The following is a 19,764-nucleotide window of genomic DNA, read 5'->3' as shown; positions in this document are numbered from 1 at the left end:
CCATTCATTTTAGTATTTTACAGATTTTGTAATGAGTAAAAATTCAAGAGAATGTCGCAAAATTTCTGTGAGGTCACAATGTATAAATCAAATTTATATAAAAATGGGTACATTAACTTTATTGACTCAAATCATAAATAATATCATCTTATACCAAAAAAAGTTTTTTTTAACAAAATTCTGCTAAGGAAAAGGGATTTGAGAATATCGTTCAGCCGCAAACTTTTTTTTTTCGAGCGATAAGTCGCCAAATTTGATGACCCAGAAACGATTAAATGGGAGTAAAATGTCGCAAACCTGCTGATAGAACACTAAACCATATTCTTAAGTCTGACAAGACACATATATCACTGCATCGCCACTGCAAAGAATTTTCTGCACTTATATATATATATATTTGTAAAAAAGAAAAATTATTCTAATTTCATTATTAAACATCTAATTTGATTTGAAAATTATTCTAATTTCATTATTAAACATCTAATTTGATTTGAAAATTATTCTAATTTCATTATTAAACATCTAATTGAGATTTTGTAGATAGCTGTATATGGATATTTTGTTATCCTAGGAAACAAACATAACATAGAAAGAAGGAAAAAGGGTTTTTTGTTTGCATATCTAAAACATGCAACTGAAAGCATTGAAAAAACAACATTAAAAGGCTGACAATTTTTATTTGTATGCGCCATAAAGTTTAGAGCTCATACTTCTTTCAATACGAAAAAAAAAAAAAAAAAAAAAAAATTAATAGCATTTAGCAGCAACGATAAATTTCTAAAGCAAACATGCCTGCCTATTGAAAAATTCAATCAATAAGCATTTAATGTCATGGATTTTAATAGTTGATATCGATCATGTGTTTCAAAAATCAATATGTTTGTTACAGAGTACAGCACGCAATCACTTCGGTTATTTAGATATTCTGATGATGTATTTCAAGCACCCGGCACATCAACTTCCTTTTTTCAAGCAGCCAATATTCATAAACAGCTCATATTTCTAAAAGACTCAATAAGTTCGAGAATGCCCGATTTGTTGTTTAGAGTCCTTTGTTGGTTTGGTTTTGTTAATTATCCACACTCAAACAGAGCCAACACTATCAAAACTTTTATACTACAGTTCCTAGTGGCAATTATGTACACAGACACGATGGTGATTTACATGATTTCTTTTAGTTTTCCAAAATTAGTGATCAAAATTATACTGCAGAATATAATCTTGATTTCTTCCAGCGTTACCCTTATGATTCTGATGACTCGTAGAAGGCAACATTTGACAATTTTGTTGCGCAACCTCCGATTCTTGCTCACTTCCGATGATAGAATTAAGACAAATGTCGCTGTTTGTTGCATTTTGTGCTTCCCGTTTTCCTATGCTTTATCGATGTCGGCCATTCACACAAGTTTGAGAGAAACCTATGAGCACAAAATCTTTTGCTATGGAATTTCAATCGAAGACAAAACAATAAATTTCCTCATAAGTTTTTATAAATTCTTCGCGTTTAGTGTTCTATATCCTACTCTAACAAATTTAGTAACAGTAGTATACTGTGCATCATGCCGTTTTTGCTGCCAGTCTCTGCAAGGAATCAGCGCAAAAATGAAAAAGTGCTCCTCAAAAGCATTCACGAGCAGCATGCAGGTCGATTTTCTGGAAAAAAGACTCCGAATTGTTAGTGTGTTGGAAGAGATCCAGGAAATTTTCTCGGTGCCTATATTTATCATCTGTACTGCAAATTTCGTGGCATGCATAGCAAACCTGGCACAGATAGTAGTCTATGCTTCAAAGAACGCAGCACCGACTGTGGTGGAAGTTGTCTTCATGTCTAGCAACACGGTAGCATCGATGTTGTGCATTTTCTGCAGTGCCGGACAAGTACCAACCGAAATGCAAAAGTTTTCCGCAACTGCAAGACGCCATCTCGAACAAAGAGCGATTTTGGGAATGATTAGAGAAAACTTAGTTATTAAAAGGTTAATGCTTGACGAAACATTCACGATGTCTGGTTGCGAGCTGATTTTCTACAAGAAGAGCACCATTCTGACAATTTTAGGAACAATCTTAACTTATGGATTACTTATTCTTAGTATAGATTTAAATGCTGCTTCAAAAAACTAATGTGCTAAGAACTGCTTTTTTTAAAAAAAAATCTGTCTATATATTATATTTATTCTACTAATATAATTTGATGAAGCGAATTTCTGATTTTCCGATTCGATATCCCCCTCCCTCCCTCAGAAAGTTCAACAGTACGCAATAAATTGTCAATTTTGGAGTTATTAAATTTAAAGAATACAAAGAATTGGTAAACTTCGATTTTTTTTTTTTAAATCCTAGATTTCAAACATTTAACGGAACTCAAAGACAATGTTTTAATCAACCAAGTGCAAACACTAATGATTGACTCAGTCGAGTTGGCGGGTATGACGTAAGAATTTCGTTATATCAGACGAGTCTATTTTAATAAGATAATTTTAATTATAATAATTTAGTATTAAAGCATAGTTCTCATGCTGATTAAAAATGCTAATCAATAAGATTCCAAACTGTTTACATTTTTGGTTGGCAAAACAATTTACATAAATTATTCAAAATATTTGAAAAATATAATGATTTGAAATACTGCATTATCAATTATTTTTAGGTACTAAACAACGATAAAAATAGCATAGAAAGGATAAATGGAGTCTAGGCCAAAACATTTTAATGTGCACTTTTAATATCAATAAAAACAAAGCACTAAAATTTATACTTGGTAGCAGATCTCTTCTTTATTGTTGTATCATTAGAGGGAGAGAAAACATTATCAGCAACCAACAGATGAAATTGATTATTTGATATGATTTCCTTCAGTAACAATAACTTTAAAAATTCTTCCCAGACCATTCTTGATCTTTTTATTGATTCTTGAATTTTCAAATAACCAAAGATCATAAATGATTGCAAATCCATTACAAAATTCATAATAATTAGATGTTAAAAATATGTATCAAAATTCCTAATTGTCCTTCAAATTTCTTACTATTTTTTTTTTTTTTTTTTATATTTTGCTACATCATTTTACAAAATTTCCTCAGATCTCTCAAAAGTTCTTTTAAAGGGATACATTTTAAAAGATGCTTCGTTTTAATTTTTTTTGCAGGTAATAATAAAGAAAAAACAATCTGACCTCTAGAAATCTTGGTGTAGGCAACAAGATTTTTAATTAACCCTTCAAATATTATGTTGAAAAGATAGTTAACAGATTTTTAGAACAGAGAGTTAATAGATTTTTAATTACTTTGAATATTATCAGTTGTTAAAGATAAGGAATTGTTAGAAAGAAGTTGACTACTGGTGGAATGACTGAAATTTCAATTAGCTATTCAATAAATAGTCATTCTTAAAGATCAAAGATGAACGATCCGATTTCCAAACATATTCGGTTAATGAGAATAAATAATCAAACTATTTATACAGCATCTACAGAATCATTATTTCAAAGATGTTCTATACACAAACAGTCACAATAAAATTTGCTAGACAATTTATAGCTTTAAAACAAAATTTGAGAAGAAAAAAAATATAATTCCCAACTATATATACACCATAAATTTGAATTATTTTGAGTTACTTAGAAGCCAAAGCAGTAAGCTGATTTTTTAGTATTTTCTGATGTTTGTGAGTTTTAATATAAATAATAATCTTACTAGATAGTAAGGGGTTTACTAGTTAGTCTCACTTTTTAGAGGTCAGTAAAAATCAATAATAATTATTTTGCACTAAATAATAAGTAATATATTAAATCCAATAATTTTGCCAATTTATTTTCTCGACATAACATTGGCCAATGAGCAACTCAAATGACAATTCAAGTTAGGGGGTGCATATGGTAGCAAATTATTACTTTAGTCAAATTGTGTTTTAAAGCTTTATATTATCTAGTTGATTTTATCATAACTGTAAATACAAAAAAATCCTTGAAACAATGATATGCATTTCTTGAAATGAATGCAGTCATCACATCACAGCTTTATGTATCATTTTCAAAGACAGAAAGAACCTCGTAAATTACATTTTTTAGTAAAGATTTAGATGGCTATTTTGGAATGTTGAGTACATAACCTTCAGGCCAAATTAAGGGCTAGGCTTACTGGAACAGCTGACCAAGCTAAGATGATGAAAGTAAAAATCAAATAAAAATGATTTATTGTTTACATATTTTATTCTTTGAAAGTATTTTCATACTTTTTATATACAAAAAAGAAATAAAATTCTGGATAATATTTAAATACTTAATAATTTATGATACACAAATATATATTAAACCTTAAATATATATTTACATGTTTGTTTAGTACTAATAAAATTGTAACAAAGAATATATATCTTTAGAATCATATCCTCAAGAAAACCACTTTATTCCCATAGAAGCAATGGATTTTTGATATTTATCCATGGTGTTTTCATTTTCTATCTTAAAACATTGAGCCCTTTGCTCAATAATCTTACAGCCATCTTTATTCCTCATATTCAACAACTGACTTTACTAAAAGTCAACAAACTCTAGTATCAAATATTTAGCTTCATTGCCAAATGCAATAAGCACATAAATAATGCAATGTGGAAAGAAGTAGATTACAGTAAACAGATACCATATCCAAAATTGATTTGCTTGCATAAAGAAAATTTTAAGAATGTATGCTATTAAATATTAAATAGTCCTGAATCTAAAATATTACTTTTAAAAGCAACAGATACACTTAACATTTTATAATAAAAATGTATTTAAACAGAAAACTGTTTAAGAAATTCTCAGCTTTCATTTAGCCTTAAGAAATTTTATTATTTAATAATGATGTGGTGTGTTGTAGTTTTCAACATATAATCATATGAACCATTGGTTCAAGATTTGATGAGGTTGCAAAATACAACTTGATGATAATGTGGGGAAATGACGAGCCAAGAGAAATATCTGAAGTAATATATAATGGCTCACTCAAACAACATACTACATCTCTGCTTACACAATTATAATATCAATTAAGCAGCTAATATAGCTTTACAAAAGTTAAAGTTGTTTCAAGTTATTAAATCATTCATCATTAGTCATCAAAATCATTTTGATGACTAATAATGAGTTATTCAAAATATATGCAACAATTATTTAGACATCATCAAAAAGAAATAACAGTCAATCCAAAAGCATAAAAAAAAATTCTTCAACAATTTTTAAAATAGTTTAGAAAATCTTACAGGGGAGATAAAAGATTAGATTAATATTTCAAAATAATGTTTTAGTCTGCTTTAGCAAATGATTACTTTGAGAATGTTGTGTGTACCAATAGTAAATGTCAAATATGCTACTGCACTTTTCACAGTTCAAAAGAGGGAATATAAAATGTAATAAAGAATTACTGGATTAGAATTTGGAAAAGCTCATAAATTTGATCTGAAATAGATAAAACCTAAAAATTAAAGTAATCTACTAACCATGATATAAAAAAAAAGCTTTATTATTTATATGCAAGCAGGAAGACAGTCTATTTCAGTTCAAATTGATAATTATTTCAGATAAAATAAATCTGGTTGATTTAAAGGAATTAGATGAATGGCAACACTGTTTGTGCTATATAGTTAAATAAATAAAAAACTGTCATATTGTTAAATAAGCAACAATGTAAAATTAAATGAAAATCATTCAACAGAGAAGTAGCCATCCATATTAGAGGAGAAAATTTAGTAACTTAAATCAAGGAAAGCACAATAGTTGCATCTGCTAAAGAACCAGTATTTGCAAGGTGCGTGCTTTCAACTTCTGCTTGGTTATTGGGAAATTTAAATGTGTTACCTAGAAGGGGTAGAAAAATTGATGTTCTATTTTTTATATTTATATGGAAAATAAAGGGGTTTTATTATATAATTTACTAGTTGATGGAAATTATATTTTGCTCTAATAACAAAGTTTTTCAAACTGAAAAACTTTCCTTTTTTATTACATTAAAAAAAATTAATAGACATTTGGCACTAAGCTGATTTGCTGCCCTATCTAATCTGTTTCTTCTAAATTGAGAAATGTTATTTTTCAATTTTTGAGGCAATGAATAGAATAACAATTTCAAAATTTTGATCAAAATGCATAACACACATAACACTAAGCTAATTTGTTGAACAATGTGAAAGTAAGAATACAATGACAATTAAAATGTAGAAAAAGAAAATAAAAGAATAAATCATATAAAGAGCGAGACAACTTCAATAAAAATGGGTAAAATAAAATTTATTCGACTGGACAACCAAAAAGTGTATAACTGAAAACTCTTTGCAACAAATGTATGAACTCAACTACACATGATTGTAGAAAATTTGTACATCTTATAATCCTAAGCTGTTTGTGTAGAATTATTTCCAAAAAATAAGCTAGCTTCTGGTTTGACTTTCAGTTCTTTTCTAACAGAAAGTGGACCAATATCCTCTATGGTATTTTCTGAAAGAAAAAAATACAATTGCACATTTAAAACCTTTGAACTAGAATCCAATTTTAACAAAACATTCACATCAAATATAAAAATTTGATTCAATGAAAGACTACTACTGGTAAGTATTATGGTCGTTCCCTTGTTCAAATACTAATTATCTAATTATTTTCACATATTTTTTTTGGTTATTTATTTGGTTATACCAAATATTGCTAATTTGGTACTAAACATGTCAACATAAGAAACTTAAATGAACTTCTACCTCTGCCAAATTTCCTACAGTAACCTGTTTCTATAATGCCCACTATAAACATAAACATTGTCTAGAAGTGTTCTCGTGGTGGACAAACAATATTGATTACTTTGTTGTTAAAGTTTATTTCTTTCAAGGTCAATATTAACATGAAAACAAAAATGAATTTATTTCTTCTTTATGTTGAGAATATGTGTGTGAATTAACATTACTACAGGATTAAAAAATATAATATTTTGCAGTTGGAAATATGAGTAAACTATACATAAAAGATTCAACTGAACAAACTCAACCAATATTCTAAGAAACAGCTGGTCACCAAAAGCAGCTAGCCTTTAAATAAAACCTTATTTATTCAGAACTATATTCCTTGTCTAATGGATGCTCATGTAGATTTACAAGTAATTTCTAAACTGTTCTGCATACCTTTTAACTATTATTCAGGTATGTTTATAACATGAAATTCTATCATATTGGTCAATGCTACATAAGAAACATCCATTTTATGAAAATTATGGTAATCTTTCTCTACAAATGCTCATTTCATGCATACTACAAGCAGTACACAGTACCTTCAAAAATAATCTGATACCCATTCATTTTCATTTCTCAATCAGTCAAGTCTTCTGAGAACTTTCAAATTCTATGAGCTCTTTTCTAGTCATAGCTTCAGGATTGAAAAGTGAAATTTAAAACACTGGATCAATCAAATAAAGTTATAATAAAAATGAAAAAATAAATAAACTGTTTAATTATCATAGCTTTGATATTCTATAAATTTTCAATTAGTTTTTATATAAACTTAAGAAATAATTTATCAAACAATCATTTAACATTTTATCAGCCTACCCACAGCTTTGGTTTAAGTACAGTAGATAATTCCAAACAGAATTTCTATTTGGCCATTTAAGGATAAATAGATTTTTTTATAACAACCCAAAACTAGATATTATGCTTCTTTTACGGTTATGTATGAGAACGTAATGCACAAAAATTATAATTAAAATAAAAAGAATCATAATATATATATATATTGCAAAATTCAAGAAACTATTCAGATTTACTTATGAAATTAATAAGCCCAGTTCCTCATAAAAAACATCTACAATTAGCAATGTATCAAAAAGTAAAATGTTGGCATTCTTTAGAACTAAAACAAAGTCATCAATAAATACAAGAATCAGACATAGGGAAGGCAAGATCAATAATTTCTGATTTTATATTACATACACTATTAAATGATTTCCTTTTTGTATTCATATCTATAATTATGTATGTATACATATATATATACATATATATATACATATATATATACATATATATATACATATATATATACATATATATATATATATATATATATATATATATATATATATATATATACATACATACATACATGGGTTATTTTCAAAATTTGGTGCCATTTGTTGTCCATGGGAAACATTTTTTTTTACAAGATGTTATAAAGTTTAAATGATTTTTCTTTGTACCATGCTTTTTAGCAGGCAATTTCCAGTGGAGAAACAATAAAATTAAAATAATTCATCTGATTTTTTATTTTTTTTCTAATAAAGAAGTTGAGAGGAAACAAAAATTCAGCTGTCCAAATCATAAAACTCAAAATGTTTTTTGCTGCATTACTTTCCAAAAATTAAAATTTTTATTCTGACATATTTTTTTATTGTGAAATATACTTTTAACTATGTTATAAAGAAGGTTTTAATAACCTTTTAAGAAGAATAGATGATTTTTACCAATTAAATACAGCTGTCCAGACATTAAGTCATGTCTGTTACCATACAATATTTTCAACATTTTAAGCAACAAGATTGAAATTTTGAAATGACAACACTTGTATACCAGTGAAACATGTTCTAATAAAGAAATGCAAGCAGCCATCTTGAATGTTTGATTGAAGAAGCTGAAGCCTTTTTGTGTTAAGTATTTTTATTGCATGTCATGTCTGTTACCTTAATATTTTGTATAAAATATATTTATTTATTAATTTATTCAACTGATTAATTTAGATTTTTAGGTTTTTAATTTTAATTAAAATTTATTTTCATGTTTTTATGGAATTATTTAGTTTTCTTAATTTTTGTACTTTGAAATGTCATGTCTGTTACTGGTCATGTCTGTTACTCTATATAGTAACAGACATGACAATCTTGGTAACAGACTTGACATATTCGAAGATTTGAAATATGGCTCAATTTTTGGGTTTGTTTTGTTTAAATTTTAGTTGATATTTTAGGAAGAATTTTTTAAGGGTGGGGGGGGGGGGAGGGAATAAATGTAAGTTCTTACTTTTTAAAAGCGCATGTTTGTTTTTCATTTTTTCTCTTATCTTCTTTGTTTTTTATTATCACTTTGTATTTACCGAATTGATTAATGTTTGCAATGTTATCAAATCATTTGCTTTATTAAACTTCATTTCTGAAAATTACGTGTGCAAACATGCTACAGAAGTGCAGGCATTTCATTTCGGAGGATCGAGAAAGCAGGCAACTCTGCATACTGGCGTTTTATATCTAAGAAACCAGCATGAACCAATTTCGTTCTGCACAATTTCCGAATGTTACGACCATGGTCCTGCAGCAATTTGGGCTCACCTTCAGCCAATATTCAACGAGCTTAAGAGAATTTCCCCCGAAGTTGAAATTATCCACTTTTTTTCTGATGGCCCTACCACGCAATATCGGAAGAAGAAAAATTTCTTCTTTTTGAATGAGCATATAGCAAATAATGGTTATAAGTATGGATCATGGTCTTTTTTTGAGGCTGGTCACGGCAAGGGTGCTGCTGATGGAATAGGGGTAACCATTAAGAGAGCTGCTGACAAAATAGTTGCACAGGGGACAGATATACCTGATACAAAAACTCTGTTTAATGTTTTAATAAATAAATCAAACATTCAGCTTCATTATATCTGTGAAACAGATGTAGAAATGTTTAAAAAAATAATTCCATCTGATATTCCGGTTTTAAAAGCAACGATGAGCGTACATCAAATTTTTTCTTTTGGGAATCACTCAATGTTTTTTAGGGATTTAAGCTGTTTCTGCAGACAGAAAAATGTCTGTGACTGTTTTACAGTTAATGTATTTGCATTAAAAGAAAATGAACAAGAAAGCACAGCCATGACAATAAATAACGCAGAAAATAATTGTAGATCTTTTTCTTCTCATTTATCCAACAATTTTCAACAAGATATTCAAGAAGGAAGCTTCGTACTTGTAAAATTGGAGGGTAAATCGATCGATAAAATATTTCGTTTCAGAAATAATCGACATCCAGGACAACAATTTTACAGTTAAGCATTTAAAAAAAGTCAGGAATCATGCAAAGTTCTTTTGAGAGGATGATAAAGAATATAATATTGAAGCAGAGGATATTGTAATGAAACTTCCAAATCCAAATCTAACTGGATGCTCTTTTCGCCAATTATAATATTTGATGTGGATCTCTCCAAATATGATGTTGAATAAATAGCATTGTAACTCAAGAAAATACTAAAAAATAAAATGTGTACACATGTTTCAATTCTGTATCTGTGAATTTCAAATAATATATACATATATTTTTTTTTATTTTATAGTAAAAAGTTATGTACTAAAAGAGAAACACATTTTAGCTTAATTCTATCTTTCAAGCTTTACATCAAAATTTGGCTCCTGAATTTATGTCATGTCTGTTACTCAGTGTCACGTCTGTTACTTTGTGTCATGTCTGTTATCATTTCAAAATTTTCCTTAAAAAGTTTAAATTGACATAATATTGCTACAATTAGAGTTACATATTAATTGACTCTGCCTAGTATATATAAGAATGACAGACATTTTGCATTAATTGTTTTTTATAGTATTTTATATTAAAAAAATCCTTGTAAGAATTCTATATTAGTAACAGACATGACAAACGGAAGTATAAAAATACCATAAGAAATATTTTTTTATTCGAAAGTCTTTATTATATGGGTAAAATGACTCTATACTTATATTAAATATAGCTTTACATTATTGTACACTGAACTTAAATACTAAAATTACAAGAAAAATGTCCGGTAACAGACATGACAATTTTCATCATATCTGACCAAAAAAACATCAATTAAAAATATATAAAAGAAAAAAATGTATCAAAAATATTCAAGTAATATACAGAAATAATGTCTGTTTAATAATATTAAAAAAAATTTACTAATTAAAATTTTTTTTATTTTTGTCTTTTCAATTTCCAAATGGCACCGAATTTTGAAAATGACCCACATACATGGCATAGAAATCGTTTTTGATTCTTATTATTGAAAGATAGCAGTGGAATGTAAACAAATCATTAAAATCTTGTTTAACATTGATTCGCTGAATATTTTTGCAGCTGCATTTAATTCAATGCTTCAAAATATTATTAGAATACTCTAGAGAATATTGGAATTTTATTCAGTCAGATAAAATAAGATGCAAAAGAAACCATGCCAAACAGAAAGTTTATCAAGCGACAAAATAATCCTAACCATGACTTCAATCAGTAGTTGTTAACTATTCCATATTAATCATTTTAAAAATCAATTTGGATGAGCAAGCTGGCCACCAAAAGCAGATAGCACAACCAAAACTGGAACAATGGAAACAAAATTGTATTCCTTAAAAATTTATTTATCTATTTGATTTTAGATTCTGTTTCTATTCTTTATGGAAATATTCTTTCTATAATTATTTAGCATTTAAAATCTGTTCATTCCTTTTTTTTTTTTTCCCAAATATAACAGTTTTAAAAAAATTCCACATAAATATTTAACTTTACTGCAAACCATTTTCTCATTAATCCAACAACCTAAAGATAGTAATTTGTAGGTAACTTGTAGAAACTACCGCTGCATTGAAATACTCATATTATATATATATATGGCATCTTTATTCTCCAGCATACATAATGATTCTGAAAGTACTACAAAAGACTTATTAGCCTTTGGTGGCAAAATAAATCAATTTAACATAGAAACACACAGGAAGTAACATCATGAGACTATATTAGAAGGTATTACTTAGTCTTAATGGAATTGAGTAATGCAAACCATTATTATTTCAGAAGATGTAGCAGAAGTAGGAAGTTATACAGAAACGCTAAAATTTCAGACATGCATTTAGGGCAGGTGTAACGAAAGGAAAAAGGCGAGCAACAGTAAGCAAATATCAAAAATTTTTAGTCTACATAATCAATTCTTTGATTCAGAGTATAAATGAAATAATTAATAGATAAAGACAGACTGATCACATGACCCATTAGTATATTATTATTATAATTCAGAATTTGCAAGTAGAAATATCTTGTACACTCAAACATGAAAGCCCAAAGCTTCTGACAAAGACATAAATCCCCATTAGAGGAAAGCAGTTTTAAGCTTTCCTCTAATGGGGATTTTTTTTCAACTTTTGCAATCAACTTTTGTAACTTAATTCATAATGATAAACTGTTTTGTATACCAAATCTTATTACAAAAGAAATTATTTTTCAGCTAACACAACAGTAGTATTTGTAATTTTTTCCATTCTAAATTTAAATTTTAACTCTTTTTGTCATTATAAATTTTCATGGTTTTCGATAAAGAATTTTGAATAATATTTTTCAACAAAAGAGTTTGCAACTCTAATCTAGTCATAAATTAATTTCATTCTCAGAAGCAGAAATGTGAATAATATGTTTTCAATAGTAGAATTTATATGCCAGGGCCATAAATTAATATTTTGATTTTTTTTATCATCATCAATTCATATCCATTTCTTTGAATAGTAATTTAGTATGTTTAAAAAAATCATCTGTAAATCTATCTAATCTGTAAAAAATCATCTAAAATCTATCTAAAATCTGTAAATCTATTCTTTTTCTTCTGGATTAAATATGGAGAATAATCACATAATTTCACAAAATATCTAATAAAATAACTAAGAAAGGTTTAAATTCCAAAATCATCAGCTTAAGACAATCATTCAATTTGATCTGCTTATATTACTAATATAACTTTTGACTAATTCGTTCTTAAAAGTTGGTTAGAAATCTTTTATAAATTATCTGTTACAAACACAAATTGATTATTAACTTACCTTGCTGTGAAATCCAAGCATACATTCCTAAAATCATAAGACCCATTGCAGTGAAAGTTCCTGCTAGTATGAGTTTCCATTCATCAGCAGGTTCATCAACAAGATCACAAAAAGGCTGATTAAAGCTCATGTAATATACTGAAAAGAGGAAGGAAGAAAACAATATAGAAACTGGCAAAACAAATAATGTAATACATACTTAAATAAAGTTAACTATTTTAACAGAAATGTATTACAAATCCATTACTACGAAGAGCTATTTTATTTAACTATTGAATTTATTAAGACAGAAATCTGAATTATTAGAGCATTCAATTTGAATTACTACATTATAAGTTATTTTTATTTCCAGTAAATAAAATTTAAAAAAAAATGCCAATAAATGATACTATTAAAAATATAATCTAATTACAAAGTATCAATGCTTTTTTCCCAATAGCAAATTAATTGAGCATATTAAATATAAAAAATAAAATTAACAAAACTGGACATCTGTGTTAGGGCAAACAAATCCTACCGTGATTACTTTTGAGCATGGCATTGAATCACCATGTAACTTGAGACCCAATTGTGCGCCATGCCTCTGAAAAGCAAACAAAGTAAGGTACTTTTCTAACGTTAAAAGGAAATCAATAAATAACTAAAAAATATTTTTTTAAAAGAGAATAATGAATTCAGAATACATAATTAAAAAAAAATGAAAGGAAAATAGAAGAATTAATGTATGAATGACAGGAGCACTGAAAAAGAAAAATGAAAAAGTTAGAGAGAGAAAGAAAAAAAAAAAAGGAAATTTAATAGATTTTGTAACTAAATACACTAAGCATCAAAATTAGGAAAGCTATTCTTACACGCTTGCCTTTCTTCCAAAGTCAGGTTTCGCCAATCACCTTTTTCTTTCTGTTTTAAGGCAAGCAGAGATGCAGTCCTACTGTTTGGGGCAGATTTGTCTACTTCTGAAACACAAGGATTTTCGACAAACCCACTGTTGAAAGAGAGACTGGTAACGGTCCGCCATTTTGATTTGTTAAAACATGTAATATCAGAGGAATGTTTGAGGCATCGAATTAGATTCCTTGGGATACTCGACTGTAAACTGTAGAGCACACTTGCCATTTATTGTCTAAAAAACAAAATTCTCAAGTCAAAAAATTGGGAAATTAATTTCCACTGTATTATGTTAAACAAATATGTAAAAGCATTAAGATAACTTTGATTTTGAATTCTATGTCTAAAATTGTACCAATTATTACTTTTAGATTACAGTAGACTCCCGATTATCCGCGGGCGGGTTATCCGCGGTGCGGATTATCCGCGCCTGCCGCACAAAGTTTTTTTTTTTTTTTTTGACTGATTTTTTTCAAAAAGGTGCAGTTTTACAGTTATGCTTTTGTAATTACATAATACATTACAGTATTAAAACAGTACATATGTATTCATTTTTCTGTGCATCCTTGACGCCTCTCGTAAATACAAAGCACTTTTCTGTTTTCATTAACAAAATGCATTTTAGGTTAGTTTTGAGTGATATACTAAAATATTAAGCGTTAGTTAAACATTTCCTGCTGTTTATTTTACGTTTTATTGTACATAAAACGATTTTTCAAAGTTGGAATGACTGTTTTCTCTTATGCTATACCCGTTTTTAGCTTTTTTCGGATTATCCGCGATTTTTGTTATCCGCGGCGGCCGCGCCACCCAATTCCGCGGATAATCGGGAGTGTACTGTATATATAAAAAAATAATTTGCCTCTTTTCAACAAAATTATTTCCCCCCCCCTCTTGTTATGCAAATATAGTTCTCTAATTTAAGTGAATAATCTTAGTCTATATCACAACTGTTGAATGCAAGTTTCTTGCTCATAAAATCACTCGCACGTTAAATTGGGCTCACATCCAAATAGTGAAAGCAATCCTAGTTTTTACTAATTATCCTAAATTTAACTCTATTCCATATATTATAAGTCAGAAAATCTAACCACTTTAGTCAAATGAAAGATGGTAACTGATGAAATTCGGATTTTAAATTGAATTTCTGAAAATAACGAAAATTCTTATTCATATACTGCATACAAAACAAAATTATAATTTTTTTAAACAATTCCTGAGAAACTGACAAATTAAAACCTCATTGTTTTGAAAAAAAAAAAAAGTCATCACTAAGAAATTTTCTTAACAATATCTTAAACTGACATTAAATTCTATATACTTCATAATGGACAAATATATGAAAATAAACAGAAAAGCAGTTGCATAACTAGATAGTAAAGAAGACCAGGACAAATGAATAGGATGAAGTTTCAGAAAATGAAACTCTTAACTAATTATAAAATTCATCACTAATTTAAGATATGCTTAATTGCTTTTTAAAGTATTATATGATTTTAAACTATCTTCTAATATAATTCAGGAATAAGGAAACAATTAAGTCTTTATTTATATTTTCCTAATAACTTTTTACACAAATATTATTTTAAGATAAGCATATAATTTAATATTGTTCATTCATGCTTTCATTCAAGCAAAAGTCTGGATTACTTTTTCTAATTTTATATTTGTACTAAATCACATGGAATTAACAATAAGCAGAATTCCAATTTTAAAAATAAAAGTTTGATACTAGGTATAGCAATGTTTAAAAATATTAAAACAATAAATACTTTAGATAAATCAGATACAAGCTCCCAAATAGACAAACAATTTTTAATTCTGTGTCTAAAAGATGACAGAAGCTATCTTTAATAAATAAGTCACATCTTTCTTTTTTTAATACACAGAATCCTGGATTACAATGTCTGTGTAATAATATAGTTCAAGAGCCTACAACAGAATGACTCCAAGAATTTTGACAACTTTAATACTTTATGCCACTACACAAAGAGAATGAGAGTTTGACTTTCTGAAGCAAAAATGTTTCAGTAGTATGTTTGCTACATTAAAACATAAGAAATTTTTAATTGGCATTCTATAAACAATGTATTGGTGAAATTACACAACCAACATGTTTGTCCAAATCAACAGCAACAAATATCAGTATTCCTTAATGATATTGAAGATAAAGTAGCCTATCTACAGTAGATATGCGAGTAATTCTTCAAAGTTGTGAAATCATTTTTAAAAATACAAGCTATTCATGAAATTTCTCAACATTTTGGAATAAATTTTATATTTTATATATATACATATATATATAGTACACAAAATAGAAAGCCATAAAAAATATTAAGCCAACTGTTCCAGGAATACAACTCAAATCAGCAAAAAAGATTATTCTTTTTAACTATTTACATCTAATACTGTTGTTCCCACAATCAAAACTTGCATAATTTATGAAAATACTTAAGGAACAATTCCAATTAATTTTAATCAGATTACTACACAAAAATACCTAAATAAATTAATTTAAAGTACATAAATTGACAATACTTAAATTATTCTTTAACCTTCTGAAAGGCAAACACTACTTTCTCCATCTTTTGTATTCAGTTCAAAATAAGATCATTCATATTCATGAACTAAACATTCTGAAGATTTTATTACATATGGAAAAATTCAGTTAGTTGATTTATAAGGTTAATTTCTATTAGATCAAAATATTTGATTTCTTAAGTGTTTCATAAAATGAAATGTCAATTACTGGATTTAAAGCTATTCATGTTCATTTTTTCACTATTTAATGATGAAACACCATTCAGATTTCTTTAGCAGTAATCCAAATATATAGATGATATCTGAATTCTTCATTTTCAAAAATTAATTTTTATAATTAATTGATATCTTAAATTAACATTCATTTTACCGAGAATAATTATATCCTAGGGATATTTCCATAACTAAAATATCTCAAAGTATCTTTACTAAATTGTTGGGAGCTAAATGTTTATATTCTGGAAAATTTAATACTTTGGATAAAATTACCATTACAACATTTAATTGATATCGAAGAGAATGTTGGACATAATAAATTCTTGTTAAATTGATAATGCATTTTTCCTAAGAATGAATTTAAACATTAAAAAATATTTTGACAAAAATAATAATTTGCCTATACGCAGCAAACTTCATTAACTTTGATTCATATTACAGTTACCAGATATCCTCAAGTATTCAAGCATATACCGATATGCTTGATCCTTTTTTTAGGTTTTACCAGCTCAAAAGATTTTCCATTTTAAATTTAAAATAAATAGATCACAGTGAAAAAAAAAGTAATTTTTCAAAATTCAATAGAATTTTTCTTTTTATCATTATGTGTATACAATCAGATCAATCTATTTAAGCAAAAATAGATTGTACACACATAAATGAAAAAAATTTTAATCACAATTCAGCTTAATATTATTTGTATAATTTTTTATGGAATGATTCATATTAAAATTTTTTACATCAATTTAATTTTATTTTACTTACAAAAATTGACTTAAGAAGAATTCTTCCAAATTCCTAACACATATATACTTCTTGCATAATACCTTGCTTCAAAAAATTCCAGAATCAATAATTCTTTTGATTAAATGCTAATTTACTGTGGATCTTTAAAACATAACAATCATATATAGCTAAATTCATTTGAAAAATATTATATCTACTAATATTAGCATCAATGATAAAGTGAAAACATATCCCAAATACATCAGCAGACTCAGTTTTGTGTACACAATAATATAATTTTAGCAGTTTTACATGAATTTACTCAGATAAGAAAAAAACCTGTGGGGGAAAAAAATCCTCCCAAAATTACATGATTAAATATAATGATTTAGAGAAAGCATTCACAGCTTAAAATGTCTGTATTTAATAATTTAAAATGTTAATTTTTTAAAAATAAAATCTAATTGAGTTATAATAATTTGTCAATGTTCATGTGGATTCTCTATATCAAAACTAATCTATCACCATCCTTATATAAGTAAGAGAATAACCACAACGAAGTAATTCTAAATAATTCTGTTGTCCTATTTATTCTACACAAAAAGACTCAACTTTTCAATGTTTACAAATTTCAAGACAAATTAAAAATATTAAATACACTGGAGTACACAGAAAATGAAAAATACAAACTTTAGTTTAAAAAAAAAAACGAGTATATTTCAAGAACATAATTAAAGTTAATGCAATCAATTTAAATGAATAAAATTTCACTAACCAATAATTCCTTTTTTCTAAATTCATAGATTTCATAACGAAAATAGCATATTCTTATAATTGCGACATTCCTAATCTTCTGAAGCTTATTCGGAACTCCAGTTTTGAAAATTTAAATGAAACGTTATTCATTTTTAAACTGAACACTCAAAATTGCAAAAGGAATTAGGGTTTTTTTTTTTCTTTTTTTACATAAATCCAATTTTAGAAAACATTTTAGAATACAGTATATCTATAGTATTTCATAATAATTCAGAAACCAAGAGGGCATATAATGTCAAACATCTTACTTTAGCTGCTGCCCAGGAATTCGGTTAATTTAAGAATACTGGCGCCAGCCAACTTATCCACAATGAATTACATAACTAAATTATACAACAAAAAAGATATCTTACTTTGCAATGCGATTCAAAAATGTCTGTAGAGAATTCTTAAATAATCGGCCATTTGATGATAAACAGTTTATATTACTTGAAATAATTAAAAATAGTTACAAATATACACATTTTAAGTTCCTAGTCTTACAAGTGGTATTTATATCCATCAGAATGTTTAATTCTAATAGAACGGGAGAAAGAAAATGCAAAACAAAACCAGCAGAAGTAAAAAAAATCCGACGATTAATACAGAATATCGACAAAAATACTTACTTCAAGCTCTAACCTCAACCGCTTCTCGTAATCGAAATCTTTCTGAAGAGGAAATGGACGATGGAAAGGATTTGCCAGATTCAAGAAATGTCACTAGAGAAAAGAAGGCGCAAGTTCTGGTGCAAACAGGTTGACTACGTTCTTTCCAATAGATCAACTGCGTACAATTTTTTTTAAAAACGAATTCTCAAAATTTTATGAAAATCACAAATTTAGATTTCCACAGTTTAATCTTTTAAAATAAGCTATATATAATATAATAATTCAATAATTAAAACTGCCTGTCATTAATTGCGCAAAAATTGCTTTTCTTTAATACAAGATAACACATTGGTAGATCTAAGTAGTGTCTTAAAATTTTAATTCAGAGACAGACCTAATGACCGATGTTTTATCTTGCAAACAAAAAGTGCAACCAAAATAAACAGGTTGTAGAAGTAGGTTAGAGGGTTTAATACTGATTAATATTTTTCTGAAGTATATTTAAGTCCAAACATACATTTGTAACAATAAAATTATTTTTTTTAAAAAGATTTCTATAAAGATGATTACTGTTAATTTTACATAGAAGCAACAATATAATTGCATAAGATTTAAAATCAGAGTGATCTATAGTTTGATTATCCCCTAAAAAAATAAAATTTTAAAAAGAAAATTCTGGCGAAATTTCATATTTATATTAAGCGCCAGCATGAAAATAACGCTTAAAGGTCAATGTGGGTAAAGGTATATAAAGGTCTAATCTTGCCCAATAAATTTAATCATATGTAACTAGATATTAAAAACCGTTAAATCGATCATTCATTTATGATGCACCAGTTACTAGATAATTATAAAGGACAATGTTTATTAAAACGATAATGCTTTAAATTGTTTTGGATTATTATCATTTAATAGAATAGTTCTTATTTCTAACATTTAAAAAAATAAAAGAAAAAATAAACAGTCGAAATAAAATGTTGCCACAATTATACAAAACTATAGTCTTTTACTGAATCATGTCTTTTATTCATTGGCGTAACTATATAAAAAAGCGCCCAGGGCAAATGCCAAAATGCATATGAACCTCTTCGAATGGCCATCCCTGTTTAACGGTCAGTCCTCATAGCGGTGAATTTTTCATGGCACAGATTTTTCGATCAACAAAC

General features: G+C 27.4%; 1 protein-coding gene across 3 annotated transcripts; it reads right to left on the bottom strand.

Annotated features, from left to right (window-relative positions):
• Positions 1-6,241: 6,241 nt before the first annotated feature.
• Positions 6,242-18,773, bottom strand: LOC129975945 (cytochrome c oxidase subunit 4 isoform 2, mitochondrial-like). Of its 3 annotated transcripts, none has more exons than XM_056089246.1 (5): positions 18,617-18,773; positions 13,673-13,944; positions 13,339-13,404; positions 12,822-12,959; positions 6,242-6,469 (listed from the first exon to the last, which is right to left on the bottom strand). In XM_056089246.1, exons 3-5 carry the CDS (start codon positions 13,355-13,357, stop codon positions 6,366-6,368), a joined length of 261 nt encoding a protein of 86 aa, XP_055945221.1. In that variant the 5' UTR covers positions 13,358-13,404; positions 13,673-13,944; positions 18,617-18,773; the 3' UTR covers positions 6,242-6,365. The 3 variants fall into 3 exon arrangements, with proteins under 3 accessions (XP_055945221.1, XP_055945220.1, XP_055945219.1); XM_056089245.1 differs by lacking the exon at positions 13,339-13,404 and adding an exon at positions 7,287-7,381; XM_056089244.1 differs by lacking the exon at positions 13,339-13,404.
• Positions 18,774-19,764: the final 991 nt, after the last annotated feature.

This window comes from Argiope bruennichi, chromosome 7 (assembly GCF_947563725.1).
Source record: "Argiope bruennichi chromosome 7, qqArgBrue1.1, whole genome shotgun sequence".
In the NCBI taxonomy this organism is placed as follows: domain Eukaryota; kingdom Metazoa; phylum Arthropoda; class Arachnida; order Araneae; family Araneidae; genus Argiope; species Argiope bruennichi.
Note: the sequence above shows the minus strand (reverse complement) of the source record. Positions and strands in the feature narration are given on the sequence as shown.

Coding starts and splice junctions, on each gene's coding strand:
- LOC129975945 (XM_056089244.1), bottom strand. CDS start 13,937: ATGGCAAGTGTGCTCTACAGTTTACAGTCGAGTATCCCAAGGAATCTA. Junction 12,960..13,672: donor TTTGGAAGAAAGGCAAGCGT/GTAAGAATAGCT, acceptor TCCTCTTTTCAG/TATATTACATGAGCTTTAAT. Junction 6,470..12,821: donor TGCTTGGATTTCACAGCAAG/GTAAGTTAATAA, acceptor TTTTTCTTTCAG/AAAATACCATAGAGGATATT.